The following is a 23,021-nucleotide window of genomic DNA, read 5'->3' as shown; positions in this document are numbered from 1 at the left end:
GGATTTCCAAACAGAGAAATACAAAAATGTACCAATGCTGTTTAAAAAATACTTCTAACATTTTTTTATATATTACATAGAGTATAAATTCAAGGGATGAGGCTCAAATGCTGTATAAAGGTTCCACTGGCACTTGTTCAGAGGGACCAGCAGTCCCACTGCCTTATGGCATTGACACTCACAGGTAACTTGTTCCTCCACAAAGAATTTCAGTAAATCCTTCCAGCCATCCTGTCCTCTCAGATGCAGTTAGAGCATATATTACAGACTCTTTTTTTGGACAATTTTCAGCCAAGCATGACTACAAATCCCTGCTGGTGTTCATGTAGTTTCATGTTTGCACTCGAGCAGTTGCAATCCAGTCTCTTGTTTTTCTTGTGTTGGATTTTTCCTGGGGTTTTTTTCAGGAAAAATGTGTCTAAATTGATCATGGAATGGTTTGGGTTGGAAGGGACCTTGAGGATCACCCATTTTCAACCCACCCTTGGTGGGTGCTCAGTCCACACCATCAAGCTGATTACAGAGTCTGGGGTAACTTCTGCCCAATCAGGTGTGTTTTTCTGGTGATTAACTTTATTTGCAGGCAGCACAAGACCTGCAGAATGGCTGAAAGCTGTTTCTGAAGAGGCATCACATTTCCTGGAGCCATGAGTGTATGGGCTACTGTAGAGAGTTTTTGCTTAAAGCCTTTCTGCTGTTTTTAGAAAGATTTTTGTATGAATGTCATGGTGAGCAGGAGCAGAGTTTCAAAGTGGTAAAACCTTTAAAGTATTATCTCTGTGTTGCTTTCTAAAGCTGTGAGTTGGGAAAGAAGTTGCAACTTTACCCATGAATTTGTGTGGTTTTTGTGGGTGAAGCCAGTGACCCAGATGGGATTCATCCATTGCACCAGGTGATTCTCTGGGCGTCGTTTTCACTTCAGAGCTGGTAAATAAAGTGTCTGAAATTCTGACAGTTTTATGCCCTTGACAATCTCTAAATCAAAAATGGCTGAATCGATGTAAGGATTTAGTAAGAAAAAAAATTGCACCTGGGCTGACATCCCCTGAACCGAATTTCTCCCAAAGCGATTTCAGATGTGTGAGTTATGGACCTCTAAAACGAAAACTCTGGCACATCTTGAACTATAGCAGGACAAGGGCTACCTCTGTAATGTGCAGAAACATTGTGTTCTCCTTTCCTGCAGTTAGTACTTCGTAACTGAAGTTTTTTGGGGCGTTTCTGTCTTACACACATTATCTTTTCATGCCAAATTTTAATGTTTTGGGTTTCCTTTTTAAAGTCAGAATTCTGCAACTTTTCTCATGTGGTGAATTCCATCAGAAAACATTGAGTCATTTTATAAAATATGTAACATTTTCCTTTTAAGAAATGGAGAAACTAATGCATGGGGAAGTAAAAGGTTCTGACATCACTCCCAATATTGTTTTACACTGTCTCATTTCTGCAATAATAAAGGAATATGGCCTTTTATTGGATGTATTGCCTTGGGAGCAGCTGAGGGATGGCAGTGAATCTGTGCTGAGCATGATGGGTGATGGTTATTGAGCATTCTGTGAAGTGTCTCAGGGGACAGAGGTGTTTTTATTCTGGCAGTGCTGGGGTCCCTGAGGGCTGTGGCCCCGTAGCACAGGGAACTGGTGCAGAATGTGTTCCTCGAAGAGTTTTTCTGCTGATGGTAACAGAAAAGCAGCTGGTGCCTCATCTGCCTCCCAAAACAAAGCACCCACGAGCTTGTGTGATCTGTCAATAAACACCATCCTGCTCTGAAGTGTGCATACACTGTTATCCAAAAAAACAGCTACAAGAAAGAAAAGCCTTTAACTTCACTTGATGTTCTGCAGAGCAGCTCAGAGTGGGCTCTCCTGCCCCTCAAAGGACTCTTTTATCCCAACCACTGCCCATGGTTCTTTCTGCCCCGTGGGAATCCCTTTGTACTCTGATTCTTGAAACTGATAAGTTTCCTCTGATCTGACATCAGAGTGTTTTGGCAAAAATAGTTTCCTTTTCCTTCCACAGCCTGAAACTTGGAATCTGCTATAGATTTTGGGGAAGTTAAAAATATAAAGTCCATCACTGAAGGTTTTCTGCTACGGCTCACTTCTGAGAATACACACATATATATATATTAAATAAATAAATGAAATTTCTTCTGAGCAACATGGACCTAGTACAAGATCCTTAGTATTTCTACCTTTGCAGCCCACCAGAAAATGTCTCACAGAGGCCATGTCAGCCCTGCTGGGCCATGTGGTCCTTGATGTGTATTAATGACCTGCCTGCTCTGCCCAGCAATTACAACCTGTGGGCCCTATTTTTTTTTTTCTCATTATTTTGTTAGGTAAGAAATATTTTAAAAAGCTCTTACTGCTCTTAGGATACAAAAAAGACAACTTAGTCACCACTGGAGATTATTTGCAGCCTCCAGAGCACTGTGGATTGTTGCTATACAATTACTGCAGCACTTGGAGGTGATGCTGTTATGTGCAAAATTTGCAAAAATAAGCATTTACTATAGACTTCCTACAGTATTAATAGAAAATTCATTTAATAAAAAGTGTTCTCTGTTTCCTTCACTGAAATCAACACTCTCATCATTTCTTTGTTTGTGTAGGGCTTTCTTTTCTTTTAAATCTTTTTATCTACTCTTTGTTCTGCAGGTTCAGTTTAGGGATGTTCTGTTTCCAACTTGTTTCCCTTTAGATTTCACATCCATGGGCTTCACTACAATTTATGGAGCTTGGTTAGGACTGGGAATTTTAAAAGGTCCATAATTTCACCATCTATTTTATATGTTGTTTAGTCTATGGCAGTGACCTTGATCCCCCAACAAGTCTGAAAGGTCCATCAAGACCTGTCCAGCCACATCCTCCATGGAATCAGTGTTCTGCTGGGAAGATCAGACAGGCTTCTTTCCATAGTGCAATGCAGAACTTACTTCTCTGGCCTAATTTTCTTTGTGTCGTTTCTTCATGCACAAACATAAATATGCAGCACATCAAGTCCTGGGTGAGCAAAGAACTAAAACATCTATAAATAAATCAGGCTGCTTCTTCTGAAGGGAAAAAAAAAAAGAAAAGAGTGAATGAAACCTAATTTTCTATTTGAAGTACTTGGGGTAAGCGAGATACTTGGGGCCGTGGTGCCTGTCGAGTGTTTGACAGCGTCTGTGGCTGTAACTTGTGCACAGAACTTGCAAGGGATCTGTTCAAAAAAGATTAAAGGAAATGGCTCTTTACACAGTGGGTTGTGAGCTTCTGGAATGTGTTGCCACAGCAGCCTGTGGGAGTAGATAGTGTCAGTAGGTTAAAAAGGGATAAGGTGTCTTTGTGGATGTTAAGTCTGTGACTAGACACTGAAGGGAAGAGCTGCCCAGGTACCCTCTGGCACCCTTCAGCCCCTGACTGTGGATACCAGGGCGAGGGAATTGGGCTGCACCCACCCTTTGTGGTGGGGTTGGAACACCAGAGGAACATGCTCAGTGCTGGGGAATTATTCCAGGGCCTTTGCCTGAGCTCCCCTGGGTTTCAGCACCTGTAAATCTCCAGAGTGAAGCCCAGCCATCCAGCCCTTCTCTTCTCCCCTCCTCCACGCTCCTCCCATGGCTCAGGCACAGCCCTGCCCACGCGTGCTGCATCTTCCAGGGCAGGCTCTGGCCTCTCTCTCATTCCCTATTGGTTTCCTTTTAAGTCCTGATTAATCTTCATTTAATCTCCAGAAAGCTGCATAGAAAGCAATGCTCAATTCTCATCAGTGCTTAGTCCCTTCTAACTCTGCTGTGGCTGAGGGCCCATGTTGGGCAACATGTTGTGATTAAATACTACAAAAGGTTGCTCATGGAGAAGTCTAGTCTAAGTGCAGAGCAGCAGATGAGGTTAAAACACTTTTGTTCTTTGACTTTGTTCTTGTTTCTCTGTCTTCATTTCCATGGCATTTTGCCTCCATTGAGACTTACTTAGTATGCATCAGTTCCTGCGAGTTATTATCAAGGCTATTTTTCATTCTCTTATATTACTACTTGATACTTTTGTATTGTGGCAGGAAGATTGAACAGGGTATTATTGCTCTCATGGTGTTTTTTCTGGAATGGATCTTATTACAGGATCCAGTGAAATCCCATCACGTACAAGGAGACTTGGCTAACTTGGCTGGGTTTTCTCTTTACAAATAACTAGTCATATAAAAATTAGTATTAGCTGGAAAATGTGTTTAACAGCATTTGTGCTTTCACTGCTGTGATGACATGCATTGTAAAAGAGGTTATATGTATTTATTTATATATATATTTAGATATATATATCTATAACCTACTTTGTCTTCCTTCTAACCTCTCCCTTGTACAGGTTGGTGTGCTGGGTGATGAAGAAGAATGGGTGACACTTCATGAGGTGGAGAATGAACCTGATGCTCAGATGCTGGAGGTACCAAACCTCACTCCTTATACTCATTACAGGTAAGAGCAGCAGGTAATTATCTGCAACATGGGGGAAAAAAAAAGAGTAAATAGCATCATGAAACAGCTTTCCTATTCAGAAACATCTTGCTGAGTTTTATAATCTGAACAAAAGGGAAAAGCTTTGCTGTTTTCATAGGTTATACTTAAAATTACCAATCTAATATTGTCAATTGTAATTCACATAAAATCCAGTTGATAACATTGAGAAGGAAATTCTAGTGCTCAGTGAGATGCTTTTACAAGTAACTGCTATCCTGTTACTTCCCTCCCTGAAGAGAGCACCAGTGGAACATCAGCCAGTGACAAATCAATCGTAGTTAAACTGGTGCAAACCTGTAATTACATATTTGCATCAGCTTAAACATCTCTTCATTGATTTAACTTAATTTGGTAACATTAGTTAGATGAAACCTTTGTTTATAGGAATTTACCAAGTTAAGCTTAATAGATATAAGCAATGCCTAAACTGATTGAGGTGACTCTGCATTGTGGGTGCACCCCAGTTAAACGAGATTGATTTTTAAATCAATCCAATCCAAGTGATGCTGTGGTATAGACAAGACTAGAGAATTTGAGGTACTCAGCCCTAATGAAAAATACTTTCATGATCCAGCTTGATAATGTAGAGGTTGGTGGAAAGGAAATCCAGTGGCAAGTGTTAAATCAGCACTCTAGAAACTTGTCCATTTTGTGCTGGCTGAAGGGGCTATTAACTAACCCATGTGCTGTTGTAAGCCAGGAGTAGGTGCAACCAAGGAGAGCTCATGTAATTTACAACTGACTCAGTGCTGGCATGTAATTTTCCTCACTTGCTCACAAACCTAGGAACATATTGAATTTCTCACTAACCCTCCACTGAAGTGTTTTAAACCTCATCTTCCAGAGCTAAACGCTTTACTAAAAGGTCTTTGAAAATTTTTTTGAACTTAAGTAGAGATTTCTGGTGCAGAGGTTTAGGAAAATTATCTTCAGGTTAAGAGGATTTTGCTCTCCTCATAAAGACAGATCCTAAAGCTGAGAAGGCAGGGGTGAGCAAGAAAGCGCAGGTTGTACCACAGTTCAACCTTCACTGTCCATGAAGAATAAGGAAAACTTGAACACCCAGACAGGTGCATGGAGAAACATTTTTGGGATAGCAAATAATGAAGAATATGAGAAATTTGGGCTGATTTTTTTTTCCCAGTTGTTAAACTTCTTGGTTTATTTTATTCTTACATCTCATTTTTCTCTTGTATTCATTAAATTCTAGAATGGTCCCACTTATGCTGGAATCTTTCATACATCCACTTCCCTTTGACTTTTTTTCATTTCAAGGTAGCTCCTTGAATTTTGCCTATTTTTGTCTTTCCTGCATGCACAGATGGGAACTTTTATCAGTTTTGCTTCAGTCTTGACCAATTTTATACAAATTTTTGAAACCTAGAAAGCTGTTGCCAATTGGATTTGTTGTCCCCTGATCTGCTTCAGTCATTGCTCACTGAGGAAATGCATGGTGAGAGCTGATTATCAGAGCACATCTTTACAGGCCATTCTTCTTCCCTATATTTTGGGCCAGTGTTTGAGGGTGAAATCAGGACAGTATTTGTTTAATGTGTTTCCTTCAGTGCACTTTGAAGGGAGATCAGAGCAGGTAAATAAACACTGCTGTGTTGACTGCCTCATCCTTTTCTCAAGCTCAGTCATTAGGTCCAAAAATTAAGGGTTTAATGTGAGCAGGTCACGTATTTATGTGCAAGTGCTCGGTGTTTCCAGTTGCTTGTGATGGGTGAGAGTATCTGAAATATACAGCACATCTTAATTATGTGGTGCTTCTTGTAAAAAAGATTTCCCTAAATCTTTTGTGACCCAATAAGGATTTCTATTGTAGAAGAGATGGTTTCAAGCAGACAGGGTATTTTTTAAAGATGCATATCCATATTAAATAACTTAATCTTTCTTGTGCAGGAAGGCTGAAAATGCAGCACAGGGATAAATCAGCCTCTTTCAATGCGTAATTGAGGGGAAATGTTATCACCAGTATATTTTTTATATTGACAGGGAATGAGACTATCCGAAGTTTGATATTTTAATACCTTTCTGAATGTATTGTATGAGCATCACCAGAGAAAATCACTTACTGCCAGCATAAGCTCATCAGGCTTGGTATAATTAACATAAATTTCTCACACAAATACCTAAGTTTCTAATAGACCCAAAGCTAATCTCATTTTCATTTTTTAAATACCTGAGAGGATCTGAAAGCAGTTACCATCAAGCATTCAGCAGTGAATACAAAGGGGACCCGCGTGCGGCGACCTTTGCGGAACGTTTCGAAAGCCGCTAATTCCTATTTTTCCACCCGTCCTCCCGCCCTGGAGAAGCAAGGGAGCATTCCCCAAGCCCTGACAGCAGCACTCACTGCCTTTTTCCCCCCTTGCTGCAGGTTCCGGATGCGGCAGGTGAACGTGGGGGGCCCCAGCCCCCTGAGCCAACCCTCGCGGGTCATCCAGACCCTGCAGGCCCCGCCGGACGTGGCCCCCGGCAGCGTCACCGTGCGCACGGCCAGCGAGACCAGCCTGTGGCTGCGATGGGTGGTGAGCAGCTCGAGGGACATGGGGATGGGATGATGGGGATGGGGCTGCTCCCCTGGGGCCAGGGCAGCCCTCCCAAAGTGTCTCCTCCTCCTCATGGCGCTCAGCGCAGAGGAGTAACAGCCAAATTGTTTCCTTTTCCAGACTAGTCGGAAATCTGAGCCTTGCCTTAAGTGCCTTATTAATCAAATAAATTGCCTACTGCCACTGTTTCTGCCACTTCATCAGGGGAATGTGGCTGTGTGTAAAAGCTTGGCTTTGAGGAGCTCCAGGACCACAGTCTGGGTCAACACGAGGGGCTGGAACGGGGCGCTTGAGCCAATTTGCCGCTTTCCAGGGCTCGGTTGTTTGCTCTGTACAAAACATTCCCCAAAAGGTGCACCCCAGCCATGGGCAGCATCCTGTGGTTCCCAGAGCTGTGGTGCAGCAGCAGTGAGGCTGGCACTTCTGTGGGAAGATTCAATTTAGCTGAATTGGTGTGGAATTATGCGCTAAAATGCAGAGATAAATGATTAATTGCAAAGATGCGGCAATTGCTGACATCGCTGTGCCCCTTTGCCCATCTCAGTTACCTGCAGAGTTGCCACGTTGGGATTTACTTGGCAATTAACCTGCTCCAGAATGGTTTTTCTTCACCCCTGTTAGGCAGAGTTTTCCACCGGGGTTACTGTGGTGTGAAGTTGATGAAGCACAGGTTTCCTTTTGCCCAAATGTTAGCTTTTCCATGCATAAACTCATTATGGCTGGAAGTCAAAATCAGGCTGGGAACAAGAGGGTTTTTCTCCTGTTGGAAAGGAATAATTCCACTTTCTCAACTGGATACTGCACTTAATATTGAACCTTGCCAGACCAAAACCTGAAGCTTGAAAGTGTCGCCTCACTAGCCACAGAAGAGCCATTGCAGTTCCTTTGAGAGGCCCCACACAACTCTGTCATGGCTTTTCTGTGTGAATATCATACCCACACTGGGGCTGTATCCAGACCTACACATCTTCCATCAAAATTAACTCTAGATTGTTTTAATAGCCTTTAAAACATTAAGATTGAGCTGCCTGAAAGCCTGTTTTCCTTGAGTCAAACTGCAGGGTTCAGGAGAAGCAACAGCCACAGCTAAAAATGACCTGATAAACGCTTTTCATGCTTAATAACATCAATATTTGAAAGTGTTTAATGTCTTTTATTTCAAGACCTGCAGGTGAATCTGTTTTCCCCTGGGAGCTGGGGATTCCTCCCTTCCTGCAGAATGAGGGTCTCGCTTCTAGCCCTGGATGCCTGCAGGGTAGAGTCTTCTAAGCTGTGAAATGTTAATGTGTATCCAGCTTTCCCAGTGAATCAGAACTGAATCTCAGCCATCCGTGGCATCGTGTAGTTAGTTTTACAGCAGAAAAACTCCAAACTTCATGAAGTAGGCTAATTATTTCATATTTTAATCTCTGAAATTGCTTGGGGAGTTAGAATACTAGAATGAATCTCTACTGATAAATGAGTAGGCAGAGAGTCAGTAAAAAAAAGTAAAAAATGTACGATAAATGAATTTGTCACATGCTTCAGCAATTTATCATTCAATTCCATAATTAATCACAAAGCTCTGAAATATACTGTATTCATATCGTCTCTGATGATACACCCACAACAAAGGGCTTGGTTTTGCGAGCAAACCTTCTTGGCTCAAAATTAAGGTAAAAAAATCAAAACAAAAATTCCAAGCAGCACAGAAACCTAGAGATCACGAACCATAAACTAGAAAATCAACCTCTTGATCATTTTTGCCTTGCTGTGGCCTGCACGTGGGTTCAGGCTGACGGGAGCGTTGTGTTTTCCTGTCACCCGCCAGCCGCTCCCCGACACGCAGTACAACGGGAACCCCGAGTCGGTGGGGTACAGGGTCAGGGCGTGGCGCGTGGATCTGCCGTCCCCAGCCCTGCTGAAGGTCCTCGCCGACCGCCTGGCGCGGGAGTGCACGCTGGAGGAGCTGCAGGAGTGGACGGAGTACGAGCTGCAGATCCAGGCCTTCAACGCCATCGGGGCAGGGCCCTGGAGCGAGGCCGTCAGAGGTCGGACACGGGAGTCGGGTGAGTCCAAGCACCACATCTGCTGGCACAGAAAACCCAGAAAATTCACCACGTTCTGCCCTTTTATTCACATTTTAATTTTTTAGTTTGGTGTTTCAATGTTGGGTGGGGATTTTTTTGCTTGCTGAGCCGTGAAATCTGAAATTAAGTTTTGAAAAAACTATCTTGAGATGCAGGCAAAAAGACGTACAGACATTTGAAGGGTTATTTCTTTTATTTTATTCCTACCTTGCTTTCATGCACAAACCTTCAGGTTTTTTATTTAAATAAAACAAAACAACCTCTCCCCATTTCTGCCCCAGTGTGGATAGCACAAGGAGAAGCTCATATAAAGACTTTTCTGTCTGAGATGCTCTCTCATGCCTCTTCTTCCTCCCCAGTACCTGTTTCCCCTAATCCTTCCCTTTTCACCGTCTGCTTCTAGCCTGAGGCACATTTTCTCACAGCTGTGGTTACCTGAAATTTCATTTCAAGCCCCAAATAATTCTAAAAGGGCACAAGTCACGTTAGAGAGCTGATTACACAGAGAGAAATAAAATAATTACCTGAGCTTCTGATGGCACGTTTTCAAACCTGCCTTCCAAAATTGTGTGTACAAGGCTGTGTAGACATAACCTGCTCACAGACCTGGAGCAGCAGGGCTGTATTGTTGAGCTGAATTGTCCAGGCAAGCACAGAGACTTCAAATATCAGAAGGAAGCTGTCACTCTCAGGCAACAGTAAATTACTGTTAGCTCAGGAGAGCAGTGAAGGCAGATGTTGAAAAGCTGCTCTCTAGCTGTTGACTTCCCCAAAACTTATTTCCAGACCTATCCTGCATGCATCTGGGAAATGAAAAGTTATGTTGCAAGTTAGCAACAAAGTTGGTGACATGTGCAGTTTAAAAGTTTAATAATAAATCTATTTGTGACACTTATTTTTGCAAGGTTCCATGCTGATTTTTCCCCTTTTTTTTTTTTTTTTTTTGCAAATTTTCTTTGCTAAAGAAGTTTTGGGATTTAATCCTGTGCGTGCCTGATGTGTGCATGTCTGTGCCCTGTGTACCACGCAGTGTCCCTTGGTGGGAAGTGAGACCAGGCACAGCAGGGTTTGGTCTGCTGGTTCAGATAACTCTGCTTTGAACTAGCCAGGGAGAAAGCTAAACAAAGTCATCCCCCTCCACTGAAGTGTTGCTCTTTGGGAGGGAGTAATTGGAAAGCGATTGCCAGAGGTATTTTAAAGAAGGCTTGTGCTGGAGTTAGAGATAGCACGACCCTGACAAAGCAGTTCTATATCGTAATAAAAAGATATCACATCCTCCACTTTTGCCTCTCCACTGCTCTTCAAACACTTCTTTTGAAATGTAGTAAATACTAAGATTAAGTCATTTCATAAAACCTTAGGATTGCAGCGCTCTTGCTCAGCATCTAAAGATCAGAGGTTACGTGTGGATCTGGCATTTTCTCTGGGAGTATTAAGAGAAGGTTGACTTGAAACTGATTGTAGGAGGCACACAGAACCCGGGATCAAAATAACACAAAGCTGTGATCTAGGCCGTAAGGACTCGTTTGGTTTTTTCCATGTGTTTGCTTTGATACTGACATCTGATTTCTTGCATAGAGCAAGTTGGGGCTCAGACTTTGGCTTTATCTTCCTAGATTTAGAATATACAAGATGTGCTGGCTTAGCAGCAAACTGTATGAAAGCACTCCAGGGAATCTGGAATTAACCTGTATGCACAGTCAAATGGGGTTAAAATGCAAATAAAAGATATTTAAAGCCGGAGAGAAAGGTCAAAGCACTTTTAGGTCTGTCTTTGGAACTATAAGAAAAATTCTATTTATGGCTTAATGGTCTCCAAGCACTTCAAAATATTTCTTTTTCCATTTTTTAGATACAGAGTCTTAGGGAAGTTGGTTTGCTGGTGCTGGGGGTTGTAAACATCCCGCACAGCTGGCCAGAGGTGCCTTGGTCAGGATCATGTGGTGCTTCATTGGCACAACTCCTGGTTCCATGTTTTATGCCATCCAAGGAGATAAGGAGTAGAGCCCAGGCACTAAACCAGGTCATGGTATCTGATGGCAGTGCAGCCACTGGAGCCCAAAATCTTTATTGAAAATAAAGCTCTGTTTGAGCATTTGTTTGCTTTAGCTTGTGCAATCACAGTACTGATAGCTGAGCACAAATGCCAACAACAATAGTGGGGCATGTCATTACAAGTACTCACTGGTTTCTGAAGCTCTTGAATATATAAAACAAATCAAACCCAAAGAAACTAGGAGGGAATAATAATGCTGTAGGTTTTGGTAACACTGGTAAACAGTTGGGAATTTCTAAAATGAAAATCTGGGGTAGGGTTACAAGCAGCTGAAGGTGGAGGGAGATGAGTTAGGATTTTTAAACAGGACAGGTTCTATCAATCCAAAATGTTTTTGTAATGTTAGAAATTAAATAGCTCATTAAATTTTACAGTGTAAAATAACTGCAGAGTAACAAGCTCAGTTTCCACTCAATAAATTGACAATGACAGTAGGTCCAATACAGAGAAAGCAAGAAATTGCAGAGGCATCTGATGTATTAGAACAACCTTGGCACGGCTGCTTCCTCTTAGATACAGACCCTGTTGCTTTCAAAAAAATTCATCTCAGATACACCTTACCCAGGGCCTTAATGGATTTTGTGCTCTTAATATTCAGCTACATGAATGTGTACACTCGTCTTACAGGATGAGCTACTGTAGGAGCATGGTCACACATCCATGGCAAGGATCAATCTCCCGGTGCTTGGGAGTCTGACCTTCACAGAGCAGTTACTGTGCTGTGATGGAGCATCTCTTGATAATTCAAATGTGGTCCAATGTCACTGCAGAAATTTGTACAAGCTGAGGATTTGGCCTGCAGTACCTAATTTTATAGGCAAAGTGGATGTGTGCTGCAGCTATGCTACTTTTGCCATGAACCTTGCTGGAAATTTGCACTTCTTAGCCAACGTCAGATGTACAATGTGCCACTTTAATTTTTGCTTTCAAAAAGAGTGAGGGATGTGCAGCTAAAATGAGCTGCAAAAATGCAGAGAACCACTGCATCCCACTCTCTAGCTTTCTTAGAAAGCCAGAATACAGACTAGCTTATTAAAAGCTCCTTTTGGCCCAGTTAGAGACATAAAACGACACAATTTGCTGTACATCAGATGTGGCTGTGTCAGATGTAGAAAGAGGATGCATAATTTTAGATGCCAAAGTGGATAACCTTAAAAACTTGAACTGTTATTGACGTTCCAGTGCAAAGTGCCAGTAACTCTGTGATTTCCTACGTCTGATCTTCTGAAGTGCTCCGCGCTGGCACTTGGCTGGATTAGCTCATCGTTTCGTTTCAGTGTTTCCGGTTCATTTTGTTCATGCTCTGGGACTTTTTTGGACACTGTTGCTCAGCTTCTGTGCTGTTCTTGCAGGTTACTAATGAGAACTCAGCTTTTTGGAGCTTATAACAAAGTCTTCAGTGCAACAGTTTAAGGAAACCAGCATTAGAGAAGGGAGCTTGCAGAGGAAAGAGAGATTATGTGCCTTACTCACTAATTAGTCTTAGCAAACTATAATTTCTTTGAATCACAGCTTCCTCAGAGAAGAGATGGGTCAGAGAAATGAAGGTTACCTTTCAATTCATTCTTAGAGGGTCAAAGTCAGTTACTTGATAAAAGGCTGGCAACAATAAGATCCATAAAATCACTTGCAGTTCTTGAATTCATATTAGAATCAAATTCTCGACACTCGCTTGAGGTGAGGACTGAAGATTTAAAGCTCGCTCAATGAACACAAGGATTTTTACCATTCAAGCAATGGATTTAGATTCCTTTCCAGTGAGAGGGGGCATTTAGCTGCTCTGTCACTGGGAATTGAGAGAGGTCTGAGATAAAGAACCTCCTTCTCTCCTTTGTCAGCTGTCCAGTGCCCCACCAGCAGTGTGACCATCCTCACCTCAAAGCCAGGATGCCCTCGGGGCCAGCCCGGGCACAGCCTCTGCCTTCTATGAATTCAGGAGAGTTCCTGGCTGCTGATCAAAGAGGAAAATAAATATTTGTAAAATAAAGTAACTTTTTCTCTTTTGAAAGGCCTCAAACCAGATAAAACAGAGATAAATGTGGCTGGAAAGGGCTTCTTTCCTCTACGCATCCTGGTTTCTTGTGACCCACCTCCACCCTTTTTCTCTCCAGGAGTGATTCATGTGGGAGTAGCTCTTTGTGAAGATCTACAGATAAAGTTATGGCAGCTATCCAAAGACATTCATGGCTCCTGGCAATCTATTTTCCTTTAACATAATTATATCCTTGTGGGGGATAAATCCGGGAGAAGATTTTAAAAAAAAATAGACACTTCAGTGTTGGAGGGGGGAAAAAAATTGGATTTCAGTCTGCTGCAGTGTCATTGTGATGGTGCTCTGTTTCTTATGCCCCAAATAATTAGTATCAGGGAAATTGTTTCAGAAATTATTATCTCTGCCGTTAACCTTGAGTGCACAGGGGTGGGGGTACCACGTTTTGGGGGTGGGATTTTTCCATTTTTATTAATTCTGGTGTCATACTCATTATCTCATTCATGTTGCTAGGAGCTTCAGGAGCTCGCCTCCAAAACAGCAGATTTGTTCTTTCACTCGGACAGCCAGGAAAGCTTTCCTTTGGCAGAGCTTTGGGCTGCTTTTTGTGATATATTCAGGCCCTAATCAAGCTGTACTGTCCCTAAGTGCTTGTGTAACATAACTTGGTGAATGTTCTCTGGAGGTCTGACAGGTGTATCAGGCTTTAGAAAAGATTGTAGCCTTCAGATGCTGGAAATGCCATGGGGAAAAAATGCAAAAGGGCAGCATAAAATGTGAACTCTTAAAAATAGCCTCACATCCTGCTTGCATAACGTGGCATGCTATTAAGCTTGCCTACAAAAGGCTGCAGTTGTGTGGTTCTGCAGCACTCTGAGTTTTAATGGCATGGGAAAATGCAAGTTTGCTCTTCTCTGGAGTCAGAGAAAATTACAGTGTTCCTATGCCATCAGTCCTAATGATGTTTGCAGTTTCATGAAAGCCAATTTTGCAACAGAGATGAAATAGGCATCTCTCATTGACACCGTATCACTCCCTGAAAACACTCCTGGTGTTAACGCATCCAGCTCTAATTGATGTCTTGCAAATGTTGAGCACTATCACATCATCAAAAGGCTGCATAGGTTAAAGAACTTCTTAGTGAAGTGGCAGTGCTGTCCAGGGGGGGAATTATTGCTAGCTCTAGACAAGATGTTACAATTTCCTTTCAGATAATATAGGAAGCCACAGGGGCATAAAACTTCTTGTTAGAACAGATCATGCTGTAAGAGAAACTCACATTCAGAGAGAGTTCTAGATTTTGGCATAGGGAATAAAAGATATGGTAAAGAAATACTGTGGGATAGGCTTCTGGAGAGGTCCAGGAATTTAAACTTGGTTCTAATTACTGCAAATATATAGAATTTGAAATTTATTCACAGCTGTCAATATTTACTGTCTGTCTGTAGACACTGATAAGTATTAAATGTTTAGCTCTTTACAAACATTGTCATTTCTGAGATGAACTGGCAAGAAATTGTGAGACAGGCTGAAATATAAAGATGATGTAGAATGAATACAAGAAGAGAAGGGATTGTCTAAAACATATTCCAGCTCTTTTGGGTTTGAATAGTCTTCTATGGGATCCTGGAAGACTCCTGGGCAGGTAGGGAGATGGCAAAAAATTATCTGCTATGTCTGACCTATTTCTGCTCTTTGGTGATGCTGTGTGGTTCCAGTTCCCTCTGCTCCTCCTGAGAATGTCTCTGCTGAAGCTGTAAGCTCAACCCAGATCCTGCTGACCTGGGCAGCAGTTCCTGAGTCTGAGCAGAATGGTCTCATCCTGGGCTACAAGGTATGCAACTGGAGTTTCATACTCATTTGGTTTTTAGTGTATTACCAGGACATGATTTTGTATTTATTATTTATTATTCACCTGCTGAGTATTCTTATTCTTCCAAAGTCAGCTGGAGAAGGTACAGGAAGTGTGTTGGCTTTAAAGGGGGTGATTGGTGAATGTTATCTCATTTTATACTGGGTGACAAGGAGGAATCTCCTTCTCTTCAGTCCTCATGCAACAATCCAACAATCTCTTTCCTTCTGTGTCTCATCCACATTTATCTTGCAGATCCTTTACAAAGCAAAGGATTTGGACTCGGAGCCCAAGAGCCAAACAGTGAGGGGGAACCACACCCAGTCAGTGCTGCTCTCAGGCCTGAGGAAATTCGTCCTCTACGAGCTCCAGGTGCTGGCATTCACCCGCATTGGGGATGGGGTCCCCAGCTCCCCACCAGTGACAGAGAGAACCAAGGATGATGGTGAGTTTAAAGGTTGCCAAAATAACCATCTCATTTGATCCAGCCTTTTAATGCAGATTTCTTCTAGTGGTGTAAGTGTAGGCAATAAATATTTGGATTTTGGGGGGAGTTTTTTTCAGCTTTGAACCCAAAGGACATTAGCTGTACCTGGTATATAACTCAGCAGTATCCCATTGGTTATGGGCTGAGAATCTGGCAAAAGCACAGAAAACCAGTGTCCCCTATGTCCTCCTTCCCTGCAGCTAATGAAGAGGAAGAAAACTTCTAATATTGAACTCTGTAGCTTGGTGGAGATAATTTCTATTGAAGACAATTTTAGAGACCAATTATAAATTCCTATTGAAGTTCAATCATGATAAAAAAAAAAAAAAAACCAACGTGCTGCAGTTGAAAGCAATAAACAAATCTGGGTCTGACTGGACTGAAGGAAAGAGGTGGAATTTGCAACTTCAGTAATCCACTCTCCTTTTTTTTTAACCCCAAAAGAATGAGGCATTGACCTTGGAAGCTGATTCTACCAGCTTCCTTTTGCAGCTGCCTCCAGCATTTCCAGGGGGTTCCCAATGCAGTTCCTTCAGGAACCCAAGCAAGCACTCCCTGAGCACACTGGTGTGGTGGAAGCATTCCTGCTGATGGAGTTCTACAGAAATTTGGTTCAATTCTTGAAATATTTTTGGGCTTTGCAGATGCTAAAACTGCTTTTGTTTTCATTACCTTTTCAGGAATAAATAGGTTGAGATCAGTGTGCGAGGCTTCTGTTTAAGTCTCTCTCTTTCTTGTCAAAATCTTTTCAAAATAATAATGGAGTAAACATTGGTTTACCCAAGTAAATTCATTAAGGTAATTTGGTTGGGCTGAAAACACATTCAGACTTCTGGCTTAACAAAACATTTTCCATGCAGTGCAGGGAAGGAAGGAGTGGGAGCATGTGGGGTCAGGAAGAGGGGCAAAAACTCCCTGACATTTTTTTAGCCTTTTTCTCAGCATACTCCCTGTGTGTGGATCTGGCTTTTCTTTGAAAAGAAAAATAAGAAAAGTTACTGTTAGCAGAACTCTGCAGGGAGAGAAAAGCACTCAGTGAAATGCACATATCAGACTGTAATGAGAAATACTTAAAACTGTTTGTTTTGGATAACCCCATTACAGCAGTTCCCTCCTTAAGTACATGTTGGCAAATGAAACTAATTGTTCTTCCATCTCCATACCTCTGACATAAATATGTTGTGTCTCCTCTGGGCTCAACTTAATTAAAAGTATCACCAGGAGTAATGCAGGTGGAATTTGTGCTGAAGGGGAAAATTCATGGATGGTAATGCATGAATTAGCATCTCCTCACCTCGTGACCCTGGGCTGGTCAGCACCATTTGTGTTAATGTGCCTCTCACCTGCCTCAGGTTCTCCTGCTCACACCTCAGTGTTTAAAATGCAAATGTAAAGTCAGGAAGCGGTTCAAAGCTGGTGCTGATGACACAAGGCACAAGGAAGGGATATTATTGAATTTCAACAGGTATGAAGTGGATTCAGCTATATAACTTTCTGTAAAGGCAGCTTGGTGTCTTGCTTCATAGTGTGTTCTCAATTACACCAGTGGTGATGCTGCAGTGAGAAAAATCCTACAGAGCTCAGAGCTCGTGGTGCAGTAAAAAACCACTGTAGGATGCACTGGTCTGTGCTGTGCTTGGTGTTTGAGGGTGTTGGAGGCCTTTATCCATGGACAGAATGTATATTTATATACAGAATAAATGTGTATTGTGCACGGGTGCTTCCAACCACTGTTGGAGAGATCCAGCTTGGGTCGTAATTCTGTGCAGGGTGAGCAAAAAACCTGTGATCCCTCTGGTGTGCAGTGCTTGCTGCCATGCTGTCTGTGTTGCCTTGCAGCCCCCGGGCCCCCCGTGAGGCTGGTGTTCCCCGAGGTGAGGCTGACGTCCGTGCGCATCGTTTGGCAGCCACCGGAGGAGCCCAACGGGATTATTCTGGGTAAGGTGGAGCAGCAAACCCCGGGCTGCGAGTGGAGGGATGGAGATCAGAGCAAGCAGCAGCTCTTGGGTTTTCCTTTGCCTTGCACATAAGTATATCTCTGGCTGATGTAAAGAAAATGTGCTGCTGAAGGGCTGTGGTGAGGGGCCAGTCTGCGGGGCTCCATGCTGTGGGTTTTCCTGAATTCAGTGTTGTTCAAGGCCCCGTGTCTGAATGTCATCTCTCCTCCCATCTGCGTTTGGGTTGGTAACCTGTTTGGCTGACTGTTGGGAAAACTGCCTGGAGACCTGGATTTTCCCACCTTTGCCAGACATGCCCAATGTTTCAGTTTTATGTGTGCTTCCATTTTATTGCTTCCTTGAGATAATGTCTGACAGGTCATGAGGAGTTAAATCCTATTTGCCTTTTCATCAAGGGAAAGAGAGGCAGCAAGGCATGACAGGAATTTGTGGAAAACCTTGTCACCTTCCTGCTCTCATAACTCTTGGGTTGCCTTTGCAATATGTGCACCAGCCACTGTTGCACTTAAAATGTGAAGACTTTTACAATGTAAGAATCCATTCCTGCCTCTAAAATTAACGTAGCTCATAGTTACCAAGCAATTTAGTGTTTTCTGCTGCTGCTGAACACATTTTACAGTAGTTCTGGCTGGTGAGTAAAGATTTGTGTCTCAATTCTGAGAACAGAAGCAAAAGCTTTTGTTTTTATCTAGTACTCATTCTGCCAGGCCTTTCTGCTTCTAATTTCACTGCCATCCTTCAGGCTCATGTGTTGGCTTCCAGCAATATTCCCTAAAGCCTTCCTTGATGGCTGGAGGGTGCCTGCTTCAAATGCTCCTGCAGAGGTGGCATTGCTTTAAATACAGAACTTGTTCTGCATTGCACTTAAATCTTGAGTCAAGAACTCAAAGTGTTTGCTCAGGTGTGTAGTTTACCAAAGTGATCCTGGCATCTGAAGACACAGGGAAATCATCAAACAGCATCCAAAGGTAGACTCTGCAGGATTTTCTGAGCACGAGGAGGAGTCTGTGTGAAGCTTGGCAGTGGTGAGCTGCCAGAGATGGATCCACACAGGGTTTCTCTGCAGCTCAAGCTTGGAAGCTTGGCTTCCAGGGTGTCTTGTGGGTTTGATTTGTTGCTTTTTTTAAGGAACTGTGTGTCCTAGAACTTGCTCTCAGCAGAGATTGAGATTTGAGTCACAGGATGTGGTTAAGGAGAAAAAAAAAATCATTTGATAGGAGTGATTAGAAAGCACAAAAGACATTTTGCTCCCCCAACTGTGTTCCAACCTCTCACGTTGCTGCACTTTGTCAGGCTCATTTGCTGGAGTTGCTGCAAGATCAGTGGAGTAGGAGCTCTCCTTTACTTTGTCTTTGCAGAGTGCTTTGTGCAGTGCATCCCCTCCACATCTGGTTCTTGCTCGTTGCCATTATGGTGATGATAAAATCATACAAAAAACAGGGTTGGAAGGAAAGGGAAAAGATGTCCCTTAAAGAATCTTTAGCATGTTTGGGGTGTAGAGTGTTGTTTCCAATTGTTGTTTTCACAGCCCATGCCCAGTAAGACTTCCCAGGATACTTCACACAGTCCTTGACTACTGTGATGGTGTAACTAAGTCAGTTCATGTCCCACTGTTCATTCCTGCTCTTTCCCACTGTATACTTCCAGGTCAGCCAGTCCTCCTTTCACAAGAACATTCAGCTTTTTCTCTTTAAGTGTGATAATTTGCAGATGCCTTTATTGAATTTCATCTCACTGATTCCAGACCATCTCTCTTCATTACCCAGATCTCTTTAAATGACACTCATGTCCTCTAAAGTGTGCACAGCTTGGTTTCATTTTTGGTGTTTGCAAGCAGATTGGCAATTCCATCAGCGAGGTCATTAATGAAAGTATTAAACAGGACCAGACTCATTCATGAGGTCTCATGAGAGCTTACTATGTCCTCCCAGGTTGTTAGCAAATCACTGATAACAACATTTTATTTTTTTGAGCGTTCATTTCAAAATGTGTGGTGTTTTTCTTAGATTCTGTTATTGTGTTTGCTTTTGGTGGGACTGTGTGCAACCATATTAAAGCCTTACTCAAAGTCAATGTGGATCATATCTACTCTTCCCACCTGGCCAATTACACTGTCAAAATGGAAAACAGATTATTTGATATTTATTATTTGCTCCAATCAAACAGATATTGGCTGTTCCCTGGCACATTATTATCCTCATGCATGCTTGTATATTGACTCATATTTTTTCCAGGTTCTTTCTGTGTATTGAACTTTAGTTTGATTTGTCCATAATTCCTTTATTTGGTCTTGCCTCCTTTTAAAAGGTGGTGTACTCTGTTTGCCCTTTTGTAATGTTCTGGGATGTCACCTGTCGTCCACAAGTCCTAGAAGAGAATGGCTAATTATTCAGAGATGGCTCCATCTCTGCAGGGCAAATTTCATCAGGCCTTTCTGACTTGATTACATCCAGCTTAACTAAATATTCGTTAACCTGTTCTCCATTCCAGCCTGCATCCCTACTTACATTGTTGTCACTTTTAATTTGTGTGGAGGATCTTGTCAGCACCAACTTCTTGTTGTGTGTGAAAATGCAGCAATGCAGGTACCGGCCTTCCTTCCCTCTCTGTCTCACCTGTCTTGTGCTCATTTTTTCTTCCTGCTGGCTGACCTGTTCTCCTTCTCTCCCTCAGATTTCTAATGTATTTATGAAATCTTTCTCATTGCCTTTGCTGCCCTTCAGGTGATAACTCACTTTTCTCTTTGGCCGTTCTGATTTTGTCCCTCCGTGCCTGTGCTGTCTATTTATACACTCCCTTAGACCTGTGTCCTGTTTCAACTTTTTGTCCAATTCACTTTTGATTTTCAGGTCATTAGTGAGCTCTGAATGCAAACATATCGGCCTCTTAACATCTTTTGTCTGCATTGGGATAGTTGTACCATTTTTTTTTGTCTCTTAAAATGGTCAGCTAACCTGGATTCCTTTTTCCCTTAGAATTTCTTCCCAGGGTGATGTTACCTGCCAGTCCCTCCCATCCACCTCTTTGAAGTCCATTGTCTTTATTCAACAGTTCTCACTTTTATTTTCTCAATGGTAGCAATACTGAGGTTCCTGGAGGAAGTAGTTAGCTGCCAAAGAGAGAAAAAGGGAAAATTGCTCATGCTGGGTACTTCTGTGATCTTTCCTAAGAAGTGAACCGTGCTTCAAAAATAGATAAAAAACTATGTGCAGTGTTCTAAGGAAAGGTTGCAAATTTGGGGAGTTTTGGGGTTTTATTTTTTCCCTGTACACTTTTTACATCTCATTACTATAATGAACCTCCAAAACACCACTCCAACCCTCTGGTCAAGTGCACCAAAGTGGAGTCATTGAGAAAAATAAGTGAACATAATTTTGTCTGCTGCCCTTCTCTTCACTCCTGGGGCTCAAAAGAAAAACCACTTGCTTTGCAAGAGCGACTTATATTCAGAGCCTTTGAACTAATGTTGCTGCTCTGGCTGCCTTGTCCTCTGAGCATACATGCACCTTTGCAGCTAACATTTCTGTAATCTATACAAAAACATGTTCTAGCATTTCAGAGAGAGATTAGCAGGATGAAGTACTGGCAGGCACCAAGAGGGAAAACCACTTGTTTGTTTGTTTAAATATTTTACCATGCAAGACTGTGAGATATTTCCCTTTTTCCTTCTGGGAATGTTACTCCAACCATCTGAGGTTTCACTCTGTCTTCCTCTCTGCACTCAGTTCAACCAGCACCCACATAGTTCCCTCAAACACTATTAAAGATAAATGAGGCATTAATGTGCATTTGTGCACTTCAAGCCATGAGCTCCCCCTGAAAATGAGAGCTTAACCCACATCCTCCCAGGCCCTGGTTAGTATTCCTCACGGTATCCTTGTATTTAGCATTTACCTGGAGCTTATTGGGAAAAAAAAAAAAAATAAAAAGTGTAAGAACTCCGCCGAGAATTAGACCCAAAATTGGATGTAATCCATGTTTGCAAATTCCTATTTTGATCCCAGGCTGCATTTGCACACCCGCTGGCCCTAAAACAGATAAGCAGGAAAATCAACAAACTGGATTGCTGCTCCGCCGCGCCGAGTAACCTCGTGGTATCGCTCAGCTCTCCCCGAGTTCTGTGACAAATTAATAATTGTTTGTATCTCTGCTGCACCGTGGCCTGCACCAACGGGTGCTGTCACTTCTTGAAGGGCTTTGTATGGTGATGAGCCTGAAAGCTTTTTGATATTCATGGGGTGTTGTCACCCTCCTGCTGCCTGTTTGCTTCGGGGAATCCAGCGGCTGTGTTGCGGCGACCTAACGTTTAACAGGCAGCTGCCATTTATTGAGTTTGGGAAGTGTGCAGCTCATGGAACTGCTTGTACTTGTGCAAAAAAGTGCTCAAAAAGATGCTGAAGTGAAAAATAAGCCTAGTTTCAATGAATAAATAAACTCCTGACGACTTGATCTTTTCAGGAGGGTTTTTAATGCTGTTGTGGTCTGGTGATTGGCAGCACTCCCAGTAGCAGAAGGGATTTGGGATCTAATGCTATATGGCAAAAAGGTTAAGAAAATACATGAATTCTTATTGACCATCCAGATACTTCACATTCTGTAAGATATTCCTTTCCCCCAAAATTTTGCTCCAATCACCTTTTAAAGGTTATACTTTCATTCATAACCTTTGATTTTTAATTTTTTTTCCTAAGATATCTGCAATGTCTTATTGTCATAATTGAGCAAGGAAAAAATGCTGCTCATTCCTCCACTGCAGCAATTGCCTGTTATAGCCCTCAAGCATACATTAATTTCTCTTTGAACACTTTCCATTTACCTCTATTGATTTGTCTCGTTTGATTTCACTTAACATTTCCTTTCTTCTCCTATCCCTTGTTGCTGAAATTCATCAACTTAATAATTTTATCTTTTTGATCTTGAATTAGCCCTAGTTATTATCCAAGTTGTAGTTTAAGTACTGAGTCTTCTGTGCCACTCAGAAAAAATAAAATAAATGCTTTTTATGCCAGTCTGGATCCTCATTGTCCCAAACTGTCTAACAGGAGATGCAGGGGGTCAGAATGAAATACTGGGTGTCTCTCAGGCAGGTTGTAGGTAGCAAAAAAAGTGAGCTGAGTTCAGGTGTACAGCTTGGATATTTGCCTTGGAATCAGACCTATGGAGGTGTTGAGTTTCTTAGGAAATCTGTTAAGGTGATGGCTCTGGTCATGCAAACTCAGGAAAACAGATATTTCCTCAGACTTTGTGCCAACAGCAGATGTCGGAGGGGACAGTGAAAGCTGCTGCTGTTTTTAACAGGGATGCAAGGAAAGGGAGTTTGCAGAGCCTGTCGCAGAGACAGGCTGTGACAAGTGATTTCCTCTTTCTCACAGCTAAATTAATGATTTCACTAGCCACAGACCCACTTTTGTGTAAGATATTGTAATGGCCTAGATATGTATGTGTTCCTTTGCCTAATCTGGGTGTGTTTATAATTGCTTTCCAGCATGACTGCCACCATTTAGTAGTAAATAGTTATCTTTCTATTCCCCCTTACATTTTAACTACACTTCATATTTT

General features: G+C 42.2%; 1 protein-coding gene across 6 annotated transcripts in view; it reads left to right on the top strand.

Moving 5' to 3' along the window:
• SDK1 (sidekick cell adhesion molecule 1) overlaps positions 1 to 23,021 on the top strand; it is a 383,849-nt gene that overhangs the window by 293,027 nt on the left and 67,801 nt on the right. For all 6 annotated transcript variants that reach the window (XM_041462308.1, XM_041462312.1, XM_041462313.1 and 3 more), the window contains 6 exons: positions 4,344 to 4,453; positions 6,879 to 7,029; positions 8,861 to 9,098; positions 14,884 to 14,999; positions 15,273 to 15,462; positions 17,344 to 17,442. In XM_041462308.1, coding sequence (XP_041318242.1) covers positions 4,344 to 4,453; positions 6,879 to 7,029; positions 8,861 to 9,098; positions 14,884 to 14,999; positions 15,273 to 15,462; positions 17,344 to 17,442 — 904 coding nt within the window. The remainder of the gene's footprint in view (positions 1 to 4,343; positions 4,454 to 6,878; positions 7,030 to 8,860; positions 9,099 to 14,883; positions 15,000 to 15,272; positions 15,463 to 17,343; positions 17,443 to 23,021) is intronic.

This window comes from Pyrgilauda ruficollis, unplaced genomic scaffold (genome assembly GCF_017590135.1).
Source record: "Pyrgilauda ruficollis isolate IOZ18807 unplaced genomic scaffold, ASM1759013v1 scaffold16, whole genome shotgun sequence".
In the NCBI taxonomy this organism is placed as follows: domain Eukaryota; kingdom Metazoa; phylum Chordata; class Aves; order Passeriformes; family Passeridae; genus Pyrgilauda; species Pyrgilauda ruficollis.
The sequence above is the reverse complement of the archived record's forward strand: the minus strand, read 5'-3'. Positions and strand labels throughout refer to the sequence as shown.